Source organism: Protopterus annectens, chromosome 7.part0 (assembly GCF_019279795.1).
Source record: "Protopterus annectens isolate FY-2018-M chromosome 7.part0, PAN1.0, whole genome shotgun sequence".
NCBI classification, from domain to species: Eukaryota; Metazoa; Chordata; order Ceratodontiformes; family Protopteridae; genus Protopterus; species Protopterus annectens.
Genome location: NC_056739.1, coordinates 1,361,604,541 through 1,361,627,662, shown reverse-complemented (window position 1 = coordinate 1,361,627,662; position 23,122 = coordinate 1,361,604,541). Strand labels below are relative to the sequence as shown.

Sequence of the window (23,122 nt, the reverse complement as noted above, 5' to 3'; positions counted from 1 at the left end):
CACTGAAGAATCCTCATGTGTAATCTTGCTAGAGGAACTAAAAGAACCGTGGCAGACATTGAGCCTAAGACCTGTAGGACCATCCTGGCTGGGGCTTTGGATCTCGAGATTAGAGCTTGAACTTGGCCCTGTAAAGTTCGGATCCTTTCGGCAGGAAGAAATACGCCAAGATCAATCTTGAGTCTATCTCTGCTCCTATAAACTTTATGCGTTGAGAGGGCAGCAAGACAGACTTTGACCAATTGAATGTAATCCCTAGGGAAACCCCCAGGGAGATGGTGGCTTTGAGGTTGTCCATTAGTAGATGCCTGGTGGTGGCAGTCAGGAGCCAGTCGTCGAGATAGGGAAACACTTGGAATCCAAGACTTCTCAGGTGAGCCGTCACTACTGCCAAACACTTGGTGAACACCCTGGGGGCTGTGGTGAGACCAAAGGGCAGAGCACAAAATTGGTAATGACTGACTCCCAGGCTGAAGCGCAGATACCTTCTGGACGCCTGATGTATCGGTATGTGATAGTAGGCATCCTTGAGGTCTATGGAGCACATCCAAACATCCTTCTCCAACAACGGGAGAATGGATTGCAACGTGACCATTCGGAATTTGGATTTCGTGACGGATTGGTTCAGTCTGCTGAGATCCAATATTGGTCTCAGGTCCCCTGTCTTTTTTGGCACTAAAAAGAACCTGGAGTAATTTCCTGATCCGATCTGGTCTGTGGGGACCGGTTGGATGACTCCTTTTTCTAGCAGCTTTAAAGCTTCTGCGGCTGCTATTTCCCTTTGACTGGGTGGTGGGTCCGGGATTCTCTTGGACGGTGGGGGTGAGTATTTGAATGGGATGGAGTAACCTCCGGCAATGATCCGAAGCACCCATCTGTCCTGAGTGATTGACTCCCAGGCATTTAGGTGCTTGGCGAAACGACACCCGACTGGCTCGAGCAGCACAGCCGGGCAATCCCTCATGACGTGTGGGAGGCTGAAGAGCCACGAAAGGACTCGCGGTCTCCAGAATTGCGGGGCCCTCTGCCGCCTCTGGGACGGCGTCTGCCTGAAAAATTTCCCGCCCTCTGCCTCTGGTCGAGGAATCTTCCTGCTGTTGGGAGAAAAACTTGACAGATTTTCGTGACCACATTTTCCCTCCTTTAGCCTTGGGGTAAGGCCGAAGGGAGTGGAATAACGGCACCCACGGCAGATAAAGTTTTTCCCTCCTGCTCACAGCGGGTAAGGGTGTCTTTCACCTTGGGTCCAAACAAAGAGGACCCATCAAAGGGAGCGTCGGCGAAGGAAGACTTGAAGGCCTCCGCAAACTGACACAAGCGGAGCCAGGCTTGTCACGAGAGCCACGCCTGTGCCTGCCGCTCTACCGCCTTCGGCCGCATAGGAAATGAGCCTCATGGACGAGTTAGAAATTGACGTAAGGATAGCCAACTGAGAGCTAACGGACTGGGTTAGCTGCTCAGGTAGGTTACCCGAGAGGAAATCTGACAACTCCTTGACCAGATCCCTCTGAAGCCTTGTAAAATGTGCCAAATAGTTCAGAGACCTTAAGGTAAAGGCCGCTGAAGTCAGGGTGCGCTTCCCATACCTATCCATACTCCTAGACTCCTTATTAGGAGGATGGATAGACGTTGAAGCCTCTGCCACGTCCTGTTGTGTAGCAGATGCCACCACCATGGCATCTACAGCCACGCCTTTAGTAAGGAACTCCTTCTCGGGGGGAGCAGATAAGAATTTATTTGGACGAGAAGGGACTGGTTCCACGGTATCTGGATGTTCCACGCCTTCGACAAACTAAATCCAGAAGCTCGTCGAAGGCGGAGACACCCAGGAGGCGGAGGGCTGAGCCCCAAAGGCCTTGAGGAGCACTGATTCGTCAGCAGAGGGGGTTTGGATATCCAGCCGCCTCGTTGTTTGAGGATCTCTAAGATGTCTGCAAATGAGACATCATCCGAGGACGACTGGGACCCCTCCGCATCATCCATATCAGTGTCCGATGTAATAGACTCGGGAGTCCACGTGCTTCCTCTTGCACGATCTCTTCCTTGGGGTTCCTCTGAAGACAACTCCGAAGAACCCTCAGGAGGAGGGGAACCCCACTGGGGTAACCTCAGGCCTCGGGCTCCGCTGGCTACGGACAGGGAACTGCCAAAGACCCAGTCTCCACGCCCAGGGAAGGTGCTGGTAAACCGGAGAGATGGTCAAGAGACTTGGCCAAGGCACTCCTCATGGCCCTGAAAGCCGGACCCCAGAATCCTGGGAGTGTCCGGTCTCCGGAGCCATGATAGTAGACGGAAGTCCCGCAGCAAGCACCGAGAGGGAGGCTCGGAACCGAAAGCATAGGTCCCAAACATCACCCTCGGGTCCAGCCGAAGAAGTCCACGTACCAAACTCGGACCCGAGGCCCGGGTTGGAGTAAGGGTCGGAGCCGACCCTGAGATCTCCACCGGCTCCAAGAGCACCTGCTCCGGAGCCGAAGCAGTCGGAGGAGGAATGGCAATGGGTGGGTCATGGTCATCGGCTCAAGCCAACTGGGTCGGAACCAAACAAATTTTTGGAAGACTGGGGACTGGAACAGTCTTTGGAGCACCCTGTCTATATCAGAATCCGACATTCTCAAGACCGAGAGGAAACAGAACGGGTTCGAGAAGACCTCCCTCGGCCCCAAGGGACTAGGGGACCGGCTCGAGGCGACTCGATGAGAATCGGCGCCGAGGAATACTCACAGCAGATTCCATCGGTGCCGAGGTAGACTTCGCGCCGAGGAGGAAGTGTCTGAGCGGCGACCCTTGTCGGCTCCGAGAGCAGTGGAGCCGCGAAGGTGACCCGCCTCGATGCCCCAGCCATCGGCTCCGAAGCCAGAGGAGTCGATACTCGTGGCATCGAGGCAGACCGTTCGACCTCGGCTCCAAGTCTTTGGAGCCGAAGGAGAGGCCTGCCTAGGTCTCTTGGCAGTCGGATCCGACGGACTGGTCGGAACCAAGCCCTTTTCTTTTGGCAGGAGCCGGAGAGGATGCCAAGGCTTCTTCAAAAGAGGGTTTAATTAACCCCTTAAGAATCAATTTATTTTTCCTCTCCTGGAGGACCCTTGAGGAAAAAGCGTGACATACGCTGCATGACTCCTGCAAGTGCTTTGCCCCTAGACAATATACACATAGCAAATGATCATCAGTAACAGACATCTTAAAAGCACATTTCGTACATTTTTTAAAGCCCGAAGGCCTAGGGGTTTGAGACATGATGTTAAACAACTTCTGACAGGAAATTTAACAACTATAGATTCGCTTGTGACAAAAAACCCAAGGCTTACAGTAATAGTTTAAAACACAACCTTAGCTGTAATGACCGGGAACTCTAAACCACTAAAGGCTTGAGACCCTGGAAAGTTTACAAAGGTTGACCGGAAAGGCCCTGGATTGTAAGGGGGGCCAAAACAAACTCAACCCAATCACACACAACAAATTTCACAATTCAAACGTACACAAAGGAGCGATAGCCGTTAAAACAGCTTTTGTGATATAAAAGAGCAAAAAACTGACAGAAAAAGTAGTTAGTAAAAGCTACTCAGCCCAGCCAGCTCGAGACCACGTCTTCGCAGGGAAGCGGCAAACGAGATCTGGGGGACTGGTGGTGGTGCATCCTGGGATATAGTAAGCTCAGCCAATAAGAGACTTCGCTCTTTGGCATAAGCGTGCCGAGTCGGAGCCGAGGGATCGGCTCCGAACCCATCATTCAGAATGTAGGCGAGATAGGATCACATAACATCTACTTGTTCCATCACATCCTCTCTGGATTTAATTTATTAATCTCTTCAGGAAAAGTGGAATCACTTTTTCTTTTACCAGAAACCACCTGATAAAGGTTAATAGCCTGTACAAGACCCCTGAACTGGACTTAATAAACAACTCCTGACCAGTGACAGTTTAAGTTTACTTTTTTGTTTCTTTTTGACAGGAATATTAAGTCAAACACATTTTTAATGGCAGCAATAGCTTCCTCAGGGATGGGCACAACACTCTGGTTAAGGGAGGATACTTTTCTGGCCCCTTCTTGCAACATCAGCAAAAGTGGTTTTCCCTTTCCACTAAGGGGAGCCCAGTAGCTGCAGAGGACATCGCTAACACCCAGTGCATAGTGGCTGTATTTGCCACACAGAGGTATCTAGGGAAAAAGAAGAGTGGTCTGAGGAATCAGCTTGCCTGCAGCAAAGTCTCTCACCTGCATCTGAGGCAAACTACCAGCCTGCTGTGGTGACAAACACCTCTATTAAATTATCACTTAAAACAAAGGCAAAGATGCATTTACATAAAAGAAAACAAACCGTGTGAATAACTTCTACTAGCTAAGAATTATAAGTAATGAGCTTTAAGATATAACAAAATATCTACTGACAATTACTCAGATAAAAAATGTGTTGCCTGAGCAGCACTAAAGACACCAAAATAGTTTGTGGTCAAAACCACCACACTGCCTGTGCACTGGTGTATTACAATCACTTGAAGTTACTGCTTCACAACAAAACAAAAAAGGGCTGGTTTCCTGACAGGACGAATTTGCACAGAAAGGCCTCCTGATACAATAAAATAGTTAAATTTGCCACCAACCTCCCTCGCAGGACCCAGCATGGTCATAGATTAAACCAATTAAACTGGCCTGTACTGCACATCTACCTACCATTCACAACTAACTTACAGCACACAAACCCCCTCATTATCCAGAAAAATGCCCTGCACTACAAAAATTATTACTAACCCACTGTCCAGCAAGGGACCTCTGTTCCAGTAACAAATTTTTATTACTTAAAAATAACTCAAACAATGTTGTAGGAGAATCGCTCTACTCCTAATAAGTTTCTAAACTCTGGAATAGTATCCCCACACAAATAAAACTGTCTGACAAACTCAGTAGTTTTAAACCACTGCTTAAACAACATCTTAACCAGTCCTGGTCCTGCACACGCTCATCACAGGGTTAAGACTTTGTTTTCACCATATGATACTCTCCATATACTCTCCTTAAAGAGAATACTCTCAACCTGTCACTGAAATGACAAAACAATTTTTATATATGTCCTCCCTGTGGTTGCGTGGGTTTCCTCCGGGTGTTCTGGTTTCCTCCCACATCCCAAAGACATGCTATAGGTGGATTGGATACTCTAAACTGGCCCTAGGCGTGAGTGCATGTGTGCCTTCTGTGGAAGGTTGGGCGCTGGGCTGGCAACTCGACACTGTAAAACACCACTGCCAATCATGAGCGGACAGGTGATCCGCTGTGGCGACCGCTAACCAGTAAAAGCCGAAAGGAGAAGATGATACATAACTGCTGCCTGTACAATCCACTAAGTTGGATGTGTGCTTCCTCTAACTTTCACTTCTGCAAAATCTTAGAATGTATAAATATAACTGTTTGTGTATAAACATTAATAGAAATGTAACTACTCTGTGTTTACCTGGAACTTGGTATAATGTGACATAAGCAAATGGAGCTTTTCTCCCCATGCCTTCACTGAAAATGGGTATTACTCAGTTGGACTTTCCTGGTAAACAAAGACAAATAAAATAAATAAATCCATCTGATGAGTAATATTTGCTGAATTTTACATAGACAGCTTTTCTTTTTAACTGAAAAAAGTAATACTGCAATAAAACTACAACTAATCAATAATCAAGCAAATCAATAATCAACCTAATAAAATCACAACTAATTTTCAGTCCTAATAAAACTAAACAAATGCTCTTTTCATCCAGTAAAACCAACAAATCTATCCCTTTCCTTGTCTATTCAGCAAACAAAACCAACATTGAAACAGTATCCCATGCTAAACTACTTAGTTACCACTGATAACAATAAACACATATCCTTAACTATTACAAAAGTTCACATAACACTAGGCTCCCTCTACAGAATAAAGCCATTCCTCAACAACTCAACTATACTGTCTATTGTCAGGATATTAAACTACTCTACCCTCCTTTACAACTCTCCTACCTATACCAACCTTAAGAAAAAAGAAGTTATGTACTCACCACAATGTTCCATCTGAGTAGTTGTACTTCATTTGTCTTCACCCTATGGAGTTACAGATCCGTATCGGATCCGAGATGGCAAGTTTTACTAACATCAGCTCAGAGCTCCAAATTCCTTCCCTTACCCATAATACACCTCCACTGCCTTCCATCCCCAGATTGAGTTTGTTGAACCTTATACTGATAACCCGACCTGAAACATTTTCTTTTGACTTATACAGCAGCCCGTAGGCTGATCATGCGCCAAGTTCCGGGGGAAGGAGGGAGGGATGGCTGAAGACAAATGAAGTACAACTACGCAGATGGAACATTATGGTGAGTACATAACTTCTTTATCTGAAGTAGTTTACTTCATTTGGTCTTCAACCTATGGGACAGAGTCCCCAGCTACTAAACTCCTGGGAGACCCTCATGGAAGGATATTCCGGAGCACCGTGGAACCAAAGGGTGCTCTCCTTCTGGAAGTCAAATCCAATTTGTAATGGAAAATACATGTATGAGAGGAGGACCAAGTAGCTGCAGGACAAATATCATCCAAAGACACTCTAGGCCAAAATGCTGCAGGCGTAGCCATGGACCTAGTGGAATGAGCTTTCACCTGACCTAGAGGAGATATGCCTCTGTCCTTACAGACCTGCAGGATGCATGAAGAAGTCCATCTAGCTATAGTGACCGTGGAGATAGAGTTCACCAAAAAGGTTTTATAGGAGGATACAAACAATTGATCAGATTTATGGAAATTTTGTGTCCTGTGTAAATAGAATCATAACAGTCTATGAACATCCAGCATGTGGAGTTTGTATTCCATCTTGTTAGTAAAATCTGGAAAAAAACACAGGCAAATTGATGGTCTGATTGATATTGACTGGTGATGCCACCTTAGGAAGAAAGGATGGATTGTTTCGAAGGGAAACCCCTATCTTTGTGAAAAATCATGTAAGGAAATTTGATGGACAAGGCCTGTAATTCTGAAACCCTTTTTGCAGAGGTAACAGCTACCAGAAAAGCTGTTTTCCAAGACAAACATTTCAGATATGCAGATATGGCAGGCTCCAAAGGCGGAGCGACCAAAGTTTGAAGAACCATAGTAAGGTCCCATGGGGGAACAGGATCTTTGACCGGGGGGGGGGGTGTAACAAAAAGATGAATTTGATAAAGGCTTTACACAGTCTGGAAGAGGCTGAACAGGCAGAATTCTTGCCCACATAAAAATGAGATATGGCAGCCGACTGAACTTTGACAGTAGAAGAACTAGCTCCGTGCTGAAAAAGATCAGCTAGAAAATCAAGAATGGCAAACATAGGAGCTGTGAAAGGGTCTGAACTCCTTTAAGAGGCCCAAAAGGAAAAACGTTTCCACTTGCTGTGATAAACCTTCCTGGTCAACGACTTATGAGCAGCCACCAAAATAGGTCTAACTGAGGAAGATAGTCCATGATTCCTAGCAATCACGGGAACTGGAGCAGCCAAGCTGTGAGCTTCAGGCTGCCCAGATTCGGATGAGGCACCCCCGAAGGGTATGAAATTAGATCCTGAATGGGATCTAGGATCCAAGGCAGAGCCAGAAGGTGAGACCAAAGGAAGGGAAACCATACCTGGCGAAGCCAGAATGGGGCAATGAGGATCACTTTGCTCCCCAGTCGACAAGCTTTCTGTAGAAACCTCGGAATGAGAGGTACTGGTGGGTAAGCATACAGAAGACCGGGAGGCCAAGCATAAACTAGAGCATCCCTGGGGGATTCCCCCCAGCAGGGGGTTCAGAGCGAAAAACTTGCTGCACTTCATGTTGAAAGGAGATGCGAAGAGATCACAGCAAGGTTGACCTCACTCGCTGAAGATCTGTTCCGCTACTGACAGATTCAGAGACCACTCGTAAGGCATCAGAATGGTCCGACTTAGCCTGTCAGCTAGGATGTTGGACCGTCCCAGAATGTGCGTTGCGATACGAAAGCGACCGGTGGAGATCATCCATTTCCACACTCTCATGGCCTCATGACAAAGGGGGTAAGATCTGGTCCCTCCCTGTTTGTTGATATACCAGACCACTGACATATTGTCTGACTGGATAGCAATCGTGCCCAGAGGAAGAAAGGCATGAAGGGCCTGCAACGCTAGAAGGACCGCCCTCATCTCTAGGACATTTATGTGCAAGCTGGTCTCTATGGGGGACCACAGGTCTTGGACTGTCCTGCCCGAACAATGCCAGACCCACCGAGTTGGGAGGCATCCGTGGTCACTGTGGCTTGGGCCAGGGCTGGAACAAAAGGTCATACCTCCAAAATGTCTGGGGAGCACATCCACCATATGAGGGACGGCTGACAGACTCGACTGAGTTGAATTGGGAATGTCAATGGTAGTTCCAACAGGGACCATTGTACAGCTAGAGTCCACTGTAGAATTCTCATGTGTAACCAAGCACACGGGAGAAGAGTTATGGTCGCCGCCATCGAGCATAAGGCCCTCAATACTGATTCCGCCGTTGGGAGATGAGAGTGGTAGATTAGGGAGACATGCATCCTCTGGTTTTGAACTCTCTCTGAGGTCAGGAAGATTTTGCACTGAAGAGTATCTATCCTGGCACCAATGTAGTCTATCACTTCTGCTGGATCTAGGAGAGATTTGGATGCACTGATTGTGATTCCCAAATGCAGGGTAAGAGTCAGAAAATAATCCCTGGTTTGGGAGAGTAGACGCCTGGTAGGGGCAGTGAGGAGCCAATGGTCCAGGTACGGATAGACTTGAATCCCCTGAAGCCTCAGCTGAGCCGCTACCACAGCCACCACTTTGGTAAACACCCTGGGGGCTGTGGTGAGAACAAAGGGTAGGGCTCAAAACTGGTAAGATTGACTCCTAGCTAAAAGTGAAGGAACCTCCTGGAGCTTCTGTGCATTTTTATGTGATAGTACGCATCCTGGAGCTATAACGAGCACATCCAGTCGCTTTCTTGCAGGTAAGGCATGATAAACTGTAATGTGACCATCCGGAACTTCTCTTTGGCAACTGGCAGGTTCAGGATAGAGAAGTCCAGAATGGCCAGAATGGGCCTCAAGTCCCCCATTTTCTTTGGTACCAAAAAGAACCTGGAGTAGAGGCCCGATCCAGACTGATCTGGGGGGACAGTTTCGATGGCTCATTTTTCTAGCAGCTTGGAAATTTCCTGTGCTGCTGCCTCCCTTTGCATGGGTGGTACGTCCGGGAGTTGTCTGGGAAAGTTGGGAGAACCCACGAAGGGGATAGTGTATTCTCTGGATATGATCTGAAGCACCCAGCAGTCCATTGTTATGGACTCCCATGCCGCTAGGTGCAAGGACAATCGTCCCCCGACTGCCTCCAGAGTAGAGCAGTTGGGCAACCCCTCAGGGTTGCTGCTTGGGTCTGTCCGAGAACGGTTCGAGACCCAAAGTTCCTTGGACCCCCTCTGCCTCTGGGCTGGCATCCATTCTGTCCCCCTCTGCCTCTGGGGGAAGAGGAGCCCTGACTGTCCCAGGAATAATGTGACGTGTGGAACCACATCTTCTTTTGCCCTCTCTAGTTCTGGGAAAAGGACTGTTGAGGGTTAGAGAAGTGGATTCCAATGGCAGACAGTGTCTTCCCGTCCTTCTCACTCTGGACTAATGTCTCTGTGACGGTCTTACCAAAGAGTGTAGAGCCGTCATAAGGGGCATTGGCAAAGGATCCCATGAAGCATTCTGGAAAATTGACATAACCTGAGCTAGGCGTTGCGCCTCATGGACACACTGGACCCAGCTGCTCTAGCTGCTCCTTCCGTAGCATGTGGGAGGAGTCACATGGACATATTAGATACTGCTTTTAAAGTGGTCATCCTCGCAGAGAACGAAGCCTTGTCCTCCTGCGACATGGACTTGGGGAGAGACTCTTCCAGCTCCTTTACCAGGTCACATTGGAGTCTGGTGACATGGGCCATGTAGTTCAGCGTCCTAATCAAAAAGGTAGCTGAATAGTAAAACCCACTTTCCCAAGCGGTCCATCATCCGCAACTCTCGGTCAGAAGGATGGACCGAGGAACTCTCCTGAGCAAGTTCCTTCTTTGTGGCTGCTGCTACCACAATGGCATCTAAGGGGGAGCCCTTGTTCCATGCTGGTCTGTCTATGGGGGGGCTTAAGATCTTATCTGATCTTTTTGGGATAGGTTTCATGGTGTCCGGTTCCTTCCATGCCCGCGAGGTGACCAGATCCACCAAAGGATCCATGGGAGGGGACACCCAGGAAGTACATGGTCCCATGCCAAAAGCCTCCAGGAACACGGACTCATCAGAAGAAGGTTTGGGGGCAGATCAACCCCCAGCTGGCACAGGATTTCCATGATGTCACCAAAGGAGACATTCTCGGGAGGGGATCTAGGGGAACCTTCTCCATCATCCAAGTCTGTGTCCTTGGTGAGGGACTCAGGGGAGTCCAAGTGCCTCCTCTTGCACATATGCTTGTGAGGTACCTCTCCGGGGGGAGCGCTCAAGCCACTTGTTCCTCGGGGGGAACCATCTGGGGCTCTTCGAGCACGGGCTGTCCCTCTGGTAAAATGATGAGGACCATAGACACAGCCGAGGGGGTAGTCAGGGGTCTCGATTCAGTAGAGAGAACCCATTCTACCACATCAAATGCAGAAGGAGAACCTCCTGAGAAAACCAATAAGGGGGCCGGTCTCCATGGGTCTGATGAGAGAATTGGAGCCAGACCTGAGGTGGACGGAGCTCCGAGGGAGGGAACCTGACCCGACAAAGTCAGGAGCCGAAGAAAAAGGTTCCACTCCCTCGGATCTGACACCCAAGCTCCAGCTTAGAGAGTGGCTCAGATCCGGAACGTTCCAGGAAGCTGTAGGCATCGGGGAAGCAGGTACCATTGGCGCCGATCCCCTCACCAAGGCCAACCTCAGATCCGAATACTCCAAACCCAAAGGTCGGCTCGGAGAAGGAGATATAGGTTGGAAAAAGGGAAGCGAGCTCCTGAGGGAGGGGGGATGGTAAGACCCCCATCTGGATCTGAGTACAGATAAACCTCCTCATTTTATCCAGATCAATGTCCGACAAGGACCGCGTGGAACTCGATGAGGCCACGGACTCCGACCTGGCGTGTCGAGGCACTGAGGCCCGAGAAGCTGAACGTGCCTCCTTCAGCTCCCGGGAGAACCTCGGAAATCTGAGCTGAGGGGAGTCACGGATCCGTGGCATCTTTGTAGGTGAAGTGAGGTCCGGAAACCTCTCTCTCTTCCCTCACCTTCAACTCCCTCTCCCTCTCTCTACCCCTTTTCTGCTCAGCTACCACAGGATTTGATACAGGAGGTCGAGTCCCAGCCTGGGAGGGAGGAGAAGCCAGAGGAAGGAGAGGCGGATAGAGCATCTGCTGTGACCGAAGCCAGAGACGGGGAAACCGATACTGAAGGGGGAAGAAGGCCTTTGAAGGCCAACTTGGCTTTCCTATCTTTAATGCCGTTGGGGTTGAAGCCCGCACATATGCTGCAGTCCACACTCAGATGGGCAATGCCCAAGCACAAAACAGAAACAGTGTGGCCATCAGCAGGGGATAATTTCTGGCCACACTCTGTGCAACGCTTGAAAATGAGAAGTTATGTACCTACCATAACGTTCCATGTTAGTTGTCTTCTCTCGCCTTCTTTCTTGCTTGATGGGTTCGGAGCCGATCCTCGGCTCCGACTCGGCACTTTGCTAAGCTCGAGAGTCACTTTCACCAGCTCGAGGCAGCCCCATATCCCATGATGCAAGGCGGTAAGTACCCAGATCTCGTTTGTTGTCTATAGCCAATAACACCTAGCATAAAAAACTTCCCAAAAGGAAGAAAGAAGGCAGAAAAAAAACCTGAAGGATGGGTTAGGAAGACCAGAACTGTATGGTCTTAAGAAGCATTCTTCCATGTAGAGAGAAAAAGGTCTGTCCAGGCCAGGGGGAAGGAGGGAGGGTCGCAAGAAAGAAGGCGAGAGAAGACAACTAACATGGAACGTTATGGTAGGTACATAACTTCTCAATGTTAAGTTGTCAATCTCGCCTTCATTCTTGCTTGATGGGACCGCGTCCCTAGCACCTCTATCCTGGGTGGCTCAATGGAACAGACTCTTGAGAACTGTAGAGCCAAAACTGGCTCTATCCCTGGAGGCCAAATCCAATTTGTAATGAGAAACAAAGGTATGAGGAGTGGCCCAAGTGGCTGCTGCACAAATAGTGTCTAATGGAAGTCTAGCCTGAAAGGCTGTGGAAGTGGCTAAGCTTCTGGTTGAATGCGCTTTAGGTTTCGAGCACAGCTGTTTTCCCCTGAGCTGATAGATTTCAGAGATGACAGAAGAAAGCCATCTAGATAAGGTCACTTTTGAGACAGGAAGGCCTTTTTTGTTATCAGCATAAGAAATAAAAAGCTGATCGGATTTCCTGAATTGTTTTGTTCTGTCCAAATAATATCTGAGTTGGCGGTGGACATCAAGATAATGTAATTTTTGTTCCGATCTGTTTGAGTAATTTGGGAAAAATACAGGAAGGTCAATAGACTGATTCAAATTACTCTTTGAGGCGACCTTAGGCAAAAGGTCGGATTAGTTCTCAAGGATACCCTGTCTTTGTGGAAGACCAAATAAGGGGGACGAACAGAGAGAGCATGAAGTTCAGACACTCTCCTAGCCGAGGTAATAGCAACCAGGAAGAGTGTTTTCCATGAAAGAAATTTCAGGGAACATGAAACAGCTGGCTCGAAGGGAGGAAGAATCAAGGATGTCAGCACTAAATTTAGGTCCCATTGAGGAGGAGGACTCCTGACTGGAGGTTTCAGGAGAAAGATTCCTTTTAAGAAGGCTCTACAAAGCCTGTGGGACATAATGTTGTGATCTGCGAACCCGACATGAAAGTTCGAGATAGCAGCCAACTGAACTTTGACCGTGGAAGAAGAAGAGCCCACGTGAAAGATTTCCGCTAAGAAATCCAAAACTGCTTGAACTGGAGCAGTAAAAGAATCAATATTTTTAGCTTTTGCCCAACAAGAAAAGCGTTTCCATTTGCTGGTATAAATCCTTCTAGTAGAGGATTTTAGGGAAGCCACTATGATATCCCTAACAGGATTAGAGATCATAGGAAGCCTGGCTAAGGAAGGAAGTGGAGCAACCATGCTGTGAGGTTGAGAGAAGGGATAGACCGGTGCAGCTGACCCGATTGGTGAATCAGAAGGTCTGGTACTGGGTCCAGATGCCACGGCTGCACCAAAAGGTGACGATGGAGGAACGGAAACCAAATTTGTCGAGGCCAATAGGGAGCAATGAGAATAATTTTGGCTCTCAAAACGGTGGCTTTCTGGAGAACTTGTGGAATCAGTGGAAAGGGAGGAAAGGCATAAAGAAGTCCCTGGGGGCAATCCTGGGTTAGAGCGTCTCTGGGGGGATGGCCTGGCAGTGGGAAGAGAGAAAGAAGTCTGGGCATTTGCTGTTTTGGGGAGTAGCAAAAAGATCGCAACATGGGCGGCCCCATTCTAGAAAAATCTCCTCCACTATAGATTGTTTGAGAGACCACTCGTGAGGCATGAGAATAGCTCTGCTCAATCTGTCCGCTAGAATGTTGGTTTTCCCAGGGATATGCATTGCTACCAGAAACCGATGAGAGGAGATCGCCCATCGCCAAAGTCTGAGAGCTTCTCGACACAAGGGGTAGGACTTGGTTCCGCCCTGTTTGTTGATATACCATACTACAGACATGTTGTCTGTGTGAACTGCAATTGTTCCCAAGGGAAGAAAGTCATTGAGGGCTTGCAACGTTAAAAGCACTGCTCTCATCTCTAGGACATTTATGTGCAGGTGGTATCCGAACGGTTGCCAAGTCCCATGAACCATCCTGCCCTGATAATGACCCCCCCACCCGATCAAGGAGGCGTCCGTAGTGACAGTGGCTACCGGGGCCGGGGATACAAAGGGTCTGCCTTGGTGAATCTGGGGAGAAGTAATCCACCATGAAAGATGATTCTTGCAAATTTGTGTCACCAGGATTTGGTGACGCATTGGAAGTTGTTGGTAAGACCACTGAGTGAACAACATCCACTGAAGCAGACGCATGTAGAAGCGGGCCAGGGGAAGAAGAGTAATGGCCGCAGCCATGAGGCCCAACACCTTCAGAACCATTCTGGCTTGCACCTTTTTGCTGGCAAGGATGATCCTCACGTGACTTTGTATATCTGAGATTCTTTGGTCTGTGAGGTTTGCTGACATCCGAACAGTGTTTAAATTTGCGCCTATGAAGGTAATAGACTGGCAGGGCAATAAGGAGGATTTTTCGTAGTTGATCGAAATTCCCAATTGAGTGCAGAGATTTAGTGTGTAATCCCTGGCTTGAAGAAGTTGATGCCTGGTGGTGGCTGAAAGGAGCCAGTCGTCAAGATACGGAAACACCTGGAATCCTTGACGTCTCAGGTGAGCCGTGACCACTGCCATACATTTGGTGAACACTCTGGGGGCTGTAGTGAAGCCAAAGGGCAGAGCTCTGAATTGAAAAAGACTGGACCCCAGCCGAAAGCGGAGAAACCTTCTGGAGCGTCTGTGAATTTTTATGTGATAGTACGCGTCCTGAAGATCTATTGAGCACATCCAGTTGTCCTTCTCTAGGAAGGGCAAAATTGACTGAAGAGTGACCATTCGAAATCTTGTCTTTCTCACAGACTTGTTGAGTCTGCTGAGATCCAATATTGGTCTCCAGTCTCCCGTCTTTTTGGGGACCAAAAAGAATCTTGAGTAGATTCCGGGCTCTGAATGGTCTGTTGTAACTGGTTGAATGGCTCTTTTTTGTAGAAGCTTTAATACTTCTAACTCTGCAACTTCCCTTAGACCGGGTGGTACATCTGGAAGGGAATTTGTGTGAGAGAAGGGACTTTCCTCGAAAGGAATTTTGTAACCCTTGGATATAATCGACTGTACCCATCTGTCTTGAGTGAGGGAACGCCAGGCTTCTGGGTACAGTGATAGTCTTCCCCCGACTGCCTCCAAGGATGGACAGTCGGGCAACATCTCAGGGATGCTGGAAGGGCTTGTCAGAGAGAGGCTCTCTGCTTCCCTGGTTCTGTGGACCCCCTCTGCCTCTAGAGCGGCGTCTGTTATTATTACCCCCTCTGCCTCTAGGGGTAAATTGACCACGTGTATCCAGCGTGACTCCTTGGGATTTGCGGAACCACATCTTTCCACCCTTCTGTCCATTGGGGTAAGGTCTAGAAGGGGTGGAAAAACGGACCCCTACGGCAGAAAGAGTCTTTCCGTCCTGTTCACACCTGGTCAATGTATCCTTCACTTGAGGGCCGAACAAAGCTGACCCATCAAAGGGAGAGTTTGTGAAGGACGCCTTAAAGGGATCTGCAAAATTACAGAGCCGCATCCAGGATTGACGTCTAAGAGCCACCCCTGTACCTGCGGCTCTACTCGCTCCATCTGCTGCATATGATATCAGTCGCATGGAGGAGTTAGCTATAGAATTAAGGATTCCTAGCTGAGAAGCAATTTTCTCTTGAGCCCCTGCAGCCGTAGGATCCTGTACTACTTCACCTAGTTCCTTAAGGATGTCCCTTAGTCTGGTGAAGTGACATAAGTAGTTCAGCGAGCGCATAGCAAAGGTCGCTGAAGAGAACATCCGCTTGCCATACCTATCCATGGTCCTAGAATCCTTATTAGGAGGATGGATTGGTACGGAAGGATCTGCAAGTTCCTTCTTAGTGGCAGCCGCCACCACCATGGCATCAACAGGGACACCTTTCGTAAGGAATTGCTTTTCCGAAGGGGCAGTAATAAATTTAGACGGCCTCCTAGGAACTGGCTCTACAGAGTCAGGAGCAGCCCAAGCCTTTCGAGCAATAACCTCCATAAGGGGGTTGAAAGGCGGAGACACCCAGGAGGTGGAGGGCCGAGATCCAAACGCCTCTAGGTATACCGACTCATCCTCAGAGGGATTTGTGGAGGGCCAGTTTCCCCTCTGTTTTAGGAGTTCTAGGATGTCTGAAAAGGAGACATCCTCAGAGGGGGATCTTGGGGATCCCTCCGACTCATCTAAGTCGGTATCTGAAGTGATAGACTCAGGGGAGTCTAGGTGCTTCCTCTTACAAGTCCTCTTGCGCGGAGGATCTCCTGACTGATCAGGAGAATCCTCGGAAGAGGGGGTTATTCCCAGTGGGGAAACCTGAGGCGGTGGATCTCTGGGTCCGGGAGCAAGAAAGATGGAAGAGATATCGACAGGCATTGTAGAGGGAGGAGCTAAGGGAATGGACTGCTGGCTGAGCCCAGTGGCCAGCACACTCTTCATCACCTCGAAGGCCCCCCTCCCAGGGAGGTCCGAGAGAACCCGTTCCGAAGAAACCGGGACTCCAGGGCCCACTGAAAGGGAAGGCTCCGAGGCAGATGTCGGAGCCGAGCTCACCAAGGCCGAGGCTCCAAGGGGAAGAGCGGGGTCGGACAAGGGTCCGATGCCACTCACCCCCTTGGAGAAGACCAGGGAAGCCCGACCACCGAATCCCTCCAAGGAAGGTCTCGAAGAGGAGATAAGAGTAGATGCCGAGGGTGCAGAAGGGGGGGGTATCTGCCCCTCAGCCATAGCAGTAACTATCCCCGAAGACTCCAGCTCCAAACTCTGAGGTAGAGTCGAAGGAGGAACTTGAAGAGGGTGTGGACTAATAGTCGTCTGTTGAGACGGACTATGCAGCATCTGGGCCAGTGCCTGTGATTTCAATAATCTACTTACCACCCTCTCTAAATCATGGTCTGAAAGCCTGGACGACCTAGATGATCAGCTCCGATGGCTCCGCTCCGAGAGGAGAGGTGAGGCCGGAGCCGAGAGTATCGGTTCCAAGGAAGGGGACCTGGACCTCTTCCTCGAAGGAACCATCGGAGCCGAAGAAACCACAGATCCAGTCGGAGCCGAGGACTTTTCGGCTCCGAATGAAGGTCTCGATGCATCGGCTCCAGCCGGAGCCGATACAGACATAACAGTAACGGTGTTGGTCAGCGCCGACACCGAAGCTGAGCCACATGGTGGTCGGAGCCAACACCGATGTGACCATAACAGTATCGGTGCCGATAGCCATCGGTGCCGAAGATTTTTGCAAGACAGGATCGGCTCCAGCCAGAGCCGATCTCGACTCCGAAGGAGTCGGAGCCGAGGCAACCAGCTTAGATACAGAAGCCTGGGCCTTAGAAGACTTAGAAGTCTTGCTCGGAGCCGATTTGGCCGGAGAGCCCTCCGGTTTAAGGAGACCCCTTAAAATCAACTTATTTCTCCTCTCCTCTCCTGCAGGACTCTCTGGCTAAAGGAATGACAAATTGCACAGGAGTCCTGCAGGTGGAGAGGTCCCAGGCAATATAAACAAGAAGTGTGACCGTCTGTCAGAGACATCTTCTGACAGCACGAGTCACACTTCTTAAAGCCTGAGACCCTTTATTTGGACATAGTTGTACACAAACAGTACACAACAACACAGTCCCAATCAGACAACTAAAGTTATCTAAAATATAGTAACTAACCTCTCACACACACACACCCTGACAGGGTGGGGGGATGGGAGGGAATGAAGGCCTGACTAAAAGTAGGGGAAGGAAATATAATTTTAGTCAGAAAAGGGCTTACAACTAAGTAAAACAGAAGGTATTCTAAAAAAAAAGAAAAATGTTAAATTCTAGGGGCAAAAAGTAGTTAAATACTAACACTTACCAGGAGCTGGCAAAAGGAGGACCTCATCAGCGAAGCGGCAAACGAGATCTGGGTACTTACCGCCTTGCATCATGGGATATGGGGCTGCCTCGAGCTGGTAAAAGTGACTCTCGAGCTTAGCAAAGTGCCGAGTCGGAGCCAAGGATCGGCTCCGAACCCATCAAGCAAGAATGAAGGCGAGATTGACAACTTAACATCAAGCTTTTCAGCCATACTGCTTGAGTAGAAACAGAACTTGAGAAAAAAAGGCCGTTCCTTTCTAACTGGCACACACACACCCACTCACCACATTCGTACACAGAAAACACTGAGGAGGGAGGGGAAGCTACAAACTACTCTAATTATCCTAAAACTCTTAACTTGACACACCAAGTGAGGGGAGGAGAATGGGGACATATACTAACACTATTGAACAAAAATCTGAAGAAAGAAGATACTCACAAAGGTTTTTACCCACTTGAATAAGTTGGCGCTCAAGAGACACGATGCAAAAGCTAATCGCGGCAAACGAGATCTGGGTATGGAAGGCAGTGGAGGTGTATTATGGGGTAAGGGGAGGAGTTTGGAGCTCAGAGCTGATGCTAGTAAAAGTTGCTGGCTCAGAGCCGACAGGGATCCGTAACCACATAGGTTGAAGACCAAATGAAGTAAACTACTTCAGATACAGACTTAGCTAAACTCACATCCTGCTATAATAAGATTGATAAATTTGCTACAAACTCACCACACAGATCCCACCACTGCACCGTACTCTGACAACTTAACTGGCTACAGCTATCGAGCCTACTAACCTTAACCCAGCTCACAACCACCCATAACATAATACACCACCCTGTCAAGTTTGGGCGGCACAGTGGTGCAGTGGTTAACATTGTCACCTCACAGCAAGAGGTTCTCCGGTTCGATTCTCGGCTGGGGTGCCTTCTGTGTGGAGTTTGCATGTTTTCCCTGTGTTCACGTGGGTTTCCTCCGGGTACTCCGGTTTCCTCCCACATTCCAAAGACATGCATCTGGAGCATTTCTTCCCGGGCCTCCGCTGAAAACAGGCTCTGTGGAACCTAGTCGGACTTTCCTGGTCAACAAATGATAAATAAATAAAATAAATAAAAGTGACCAGCACTTCTAAATCTGCTACATTCCCTTCTCTAATAACAGACTCTTATGTTCTTCTGAAACTCGTTCAAGTTACTAAATCTAGAAACAGCTTCGGGGGCTCACTATACTCCAACCTCATCTATAGGACTTGGAACTCTATTCTTCAGTCTGTCCTGGAAACTATAAACACTGCAAAATTCAAAAAATATCCTCAAATCTCACCTAGCTAACTCCTGGCTGTGCTCATGCTCAGCTCTGGGCTAATCACCAACCCACTTACACTCCTCCCTTCACCTCCAATTTTACTACCATCCCCATAACTATGACCCTAGTACTCATGTCCAACATAGGCCCTCTCCCTTAGTCCATAATAGCCATCGAACTCCCACACAGAAAATACAGTCACCCCCCCCCCCCCCCACTACAACACCCATCAGAATCTCTTACTGAATTTCTTCCTTCCTCTTTACCAGCCAGACTTTTTTCTTGTATCACTCACATGCCATACCTACCTCCATATGTAAACATGTAAATAAAAATTAAACAAGTAATCTTTGACTAATGTACAGCAAGGTCAATAATACCTTGTCCTTGTACTGTTTATAATCCAATGCTTTTGCACCACCTTTTCCAGAATCTTTTGTCAGCATACATTGTTACTTTTTGCAAGCTACTTTCTCTACTGTATTATACTACAGCATTGTATGGAGCTTTTCTCCCCAGCCCTCTGCTGAAAAAAGGGTTTTCTCACCCAGTCCAACTTTCCTGTAACCAAATGTCAAATAAATAACTAAATTAAATAAAACATTAATAATTATTTTCTCTGAACAGCTGTGAATACCTCTCAAACTCTTAGCGGAAGAAATCTGGTTAAAGTCTAAAATAATGGTGGGACAAAGGGCCAAAATTAGGGAAAGATTTTAAATACTGCTCTTATAAACTTAAAAAGTTGCTAGAACAACAGGATTTGTGTTAGCATGCACTTTCCAAAGGAAATGAAGTCTGAAACTCAAATACATGTCATTATTTAGGGATTTCAATCCTAAATGATTTGCCAGAAAACCACAAATATTATGAGGAGAACAGACCAAAAAATATGAGGTAAAAATATGGACAGTCTGCAAAATTCTGTACAGTTGAGAGGTATGCATGCCTTAAAGTTTAAAATAAAATAATATTCTCTGGAGCAACCTTACATATGTAGGAGGCTGATTCAGAACCCACTACAAAGATATGCATGCCCACACATACCTGCATACCGGCACTCGCTCATACACGCATATATACATAAACTCGCGCTCAGATGTATACATGTAATCATACATTCGCATACACACACTCGCATATACACATGTACTCGGGTACAGTCATACACATACACACTCATATGCGCACACTGGCACACACTCGCATACACGCACTCACACAGACTTGCATATACACAAGCACTCGCACACACCCACATATGCACATGCACTCACATACAGTCACTCACATGCACTTGCAAACACTGGCATACATGCACTCATGGACACTTGCAGACAACTGGACTCATACACACATACATACGCTAACACGCACTTGCTCCTTTTCTGGACAAAGTGTGATGAACAACCTACGAATGGAACAAAACATTTTTTCACCAGATACTTGTCTGTACAAGGAGCAGAGGAGATGGAGAAACCCGCAGCTGCTTCATGTGGGGGCCCTCATACATGGGGAGGTAATCGGGGGCTCCCAGCAGGTGCCCAATGTCGGCTATGTGGAAGTCTGAAAGGCTTTCTAAATAGTCCTAAGATAGCAACATCTACTGGTGACTTTTACAGTGGCATATCATAGTTGTACTTAACTCCACACTCTGTATCTTCACTTCAAAAGTAACAGACATTCTGTATTGCAAAACTACCAGCCACTGGTGGTATGCATAAGGTGCACACCAGTGGGACAGAGCCTCAGTCCACCTTCAAGTTCAGTTCTTATTTCAAGAAAAATAAAGCAGCAGTCAGTCAGATCTTAAGTATATTAAATAATCATCAGACATACTAAATAATTCCTCTTACAAGCCTGACCATTCCTCACGAAACAGACAAAAAGAGGAGTCAAACCACCTCTAAGTTTGTAAAGTCAACGAACTGGATGGTGATGCAAAAAAAAAAAAGAGAACTTTCTTGAAACCTACCCGTGAGACCCAGTTTTTTCTTACACATGAAACAACGATTCTTCTTTTGTTTGGGTTTATCAGGTGACTTGTCCTGACCTTCAGTTGTAGCCTGTGTGCTGTCTGCAGTTGCTGCAACATAACACCACAATTACAGTGATTTTTTTTTCCCCACACAGGGAGAGAGAGATAACAAAAACATTAATACTCGTCTAGTCAGTCTAACAACCTTTTGGAAACACATGTAAAGAAGCTTTTTTAAACAATTTACTTAAAATAAACTTTCATCTTTCAGCATTACAGGTCTAGACTCAATTGCAATTACTTTTTTTTTTTTTTTTTTGCTGGCAGCAACATGGTTTCTGTGACAACTACAATACATTTACTAACCTTGTTCTCTCTGCCACAAATGCCAAGTATCATAACATGGGCTATGAGTAGCTCCCACAGAGACATTCTGAGCAATTAAAGCTTTTTCTTTTGCGCTCTGCTTCTCAATGAACTCAGTGAATGTAAACCTGGGGAATGGTGAGGAACACATTAGCTCCCCCCTTAATCATCATCTCCTCTGTAGTTCTGTCCAGAATCTGTGCTAATTTTCCACCCTCTCGTTTTTTTTTTTTTTTTTTTACAATTTTCATCAACTCTCATACACTTGATCTACTGCATCTTTGCCACTTGAGACATTGGTGTACAACACTGACCACTTTAAGACAATGTTTTCACTGTGTGAAGATTTTTTTCCCACAAGATCATGCTGAAAGCTAGTTTTGTGTATCATGCAGTTCTGTGATCTAACTGCAAAAATATTCAGTGCTAAAGCATACTTTTTCATGTAATCCATTGCCCGAGAACGCTTACCTGGGAAAGGTACTGCTGGCCTCTCCTCACGGGGTTGTAGAACTAGCAAGAGGAGCCTTAATCCAGGTGGGTCTGCTCTTGCTGGAGACGAGATGATCTAGTACAATTTTGCAGGAAAAGGCTCAGTCACATGGCTCCCATCAACCTTTTACAAAAGTACAAAAGCAAATCTATCACATGATCTGCAGAAAGAGGGGGTGTGATCACCAAAGACAGAGGAGGAGGTGTGGTCCAAAAGGCCTCCTCTAGGGTGTCTTCCTCAGGGAAGGGGAGATTAAAGGGCCAAAGACCCACCCTTCTGCAATTCCAAGATCTTGCCAAACTTGTGATCATTTGTTTCGGATCCCTAGCCTTCTGACCTGCGTGTTCAGGGCGGGAGACTCTGTTAGAGAGTTAAGATGCCTCTGCTTTAGAATCAGAAGAGGATTCCTTCCCAGATGGGTTGTATTTTACCAAGGCCTTTTGGTACTAGCTGCTGAAAGAGCATGGATAATGGGCCCAAGGCTCAAGATAACAGACAGGTGTTTAAAAGTGCAGCCAAAGTAGAAGGTGCTTCTCTAATTTCTAGCAACTTAGTAGGCTGTCTTGAAACCTTCTCCAAAAGCTCAAATGCCAGAGCCGATACTAAAGATGCAAACTATCAGTGCAGAGAATGAAATTAAACTACATACAATCAGCCCAGTTTCAAAGCTATGGCTAGCAAGGAAGATAACTTCAGCACCAAAGGCTTGAATGATGATGACAAAAAAGGTACAGAGTATTAGTGCTGACAATGGAGCACATCACTCTGGCACCAAAGACTTTAATGACAATGAGAATGGCACAGAGTTTCAGCACTGATAACAAGACTGAACCAACAACATCAATGCCTTCACGCCTAGAAAGTCTCAACATTGACAGAGCAACAGGACCAGGACCAAAGAAGTCAATGAAGATGCAGGAGGGAGCATCAATGTCAGTGTGAGCAACACAAGGATTATATTCAGCTCTGACACTCCTGGTGCCAAAATAGGGCCCAGTCCTTCCTAGACACAGAGGGGAAGACAGGCCAACAAACCCAATTTGAGCACTGACCAAGGCCCTCATCATCTGGTCTCAGTCCATATGAAAGTACAGTTGTGCAAGAACTTACCGTAACAGTAGATGTCATACTGTTCACTACTGCAGTATTCCAAACAAATGGGTTTTCACCTCTGACATCTGGCTGGGGTGCCAAAGCTTAAACTTTCTCTAGAGCATATGTCTGACATATAACCTCAGCTCACAAGTGTAGGGGTATACAGGCAGTCATTAGAGTGTTAATC

The 23,122-nt window shown here is 47.4% G+C and overlaps 1 protein-coding gene across 5 annotated transcripts in view; it reads right to left on the bottom strand.

Moving 5' to 3' along the window:
• The window catches only part of ZFAND6 (zinc finger AN1-type containing 6), a 1,173,263-nt gene that overhangs the window by 94,327 nt on the left and 1,055,814 nt on the right, over positions 1 to 23,122 (bottom strand). For 4 of the 5 annotated variants that reach the window (XM_044077967.1, XM_044077965.1, XM_044077968.1 and 1 more), the window contains one exon: positions 20,979 to 21,089. The exons of the other annotated variant lie outside the window; for it this stretch is intronic. In XM_044077967.1, the coding sequence (XP_043933902.1) occupies positions 20,979 to 21,089 (111 nt within the window). The remainder of the gene's footprint in view (positions 1 to 20,978; positions 21,090 to 23,122) is intronic. 5 annotated transcript variants of the gene reach the window in all.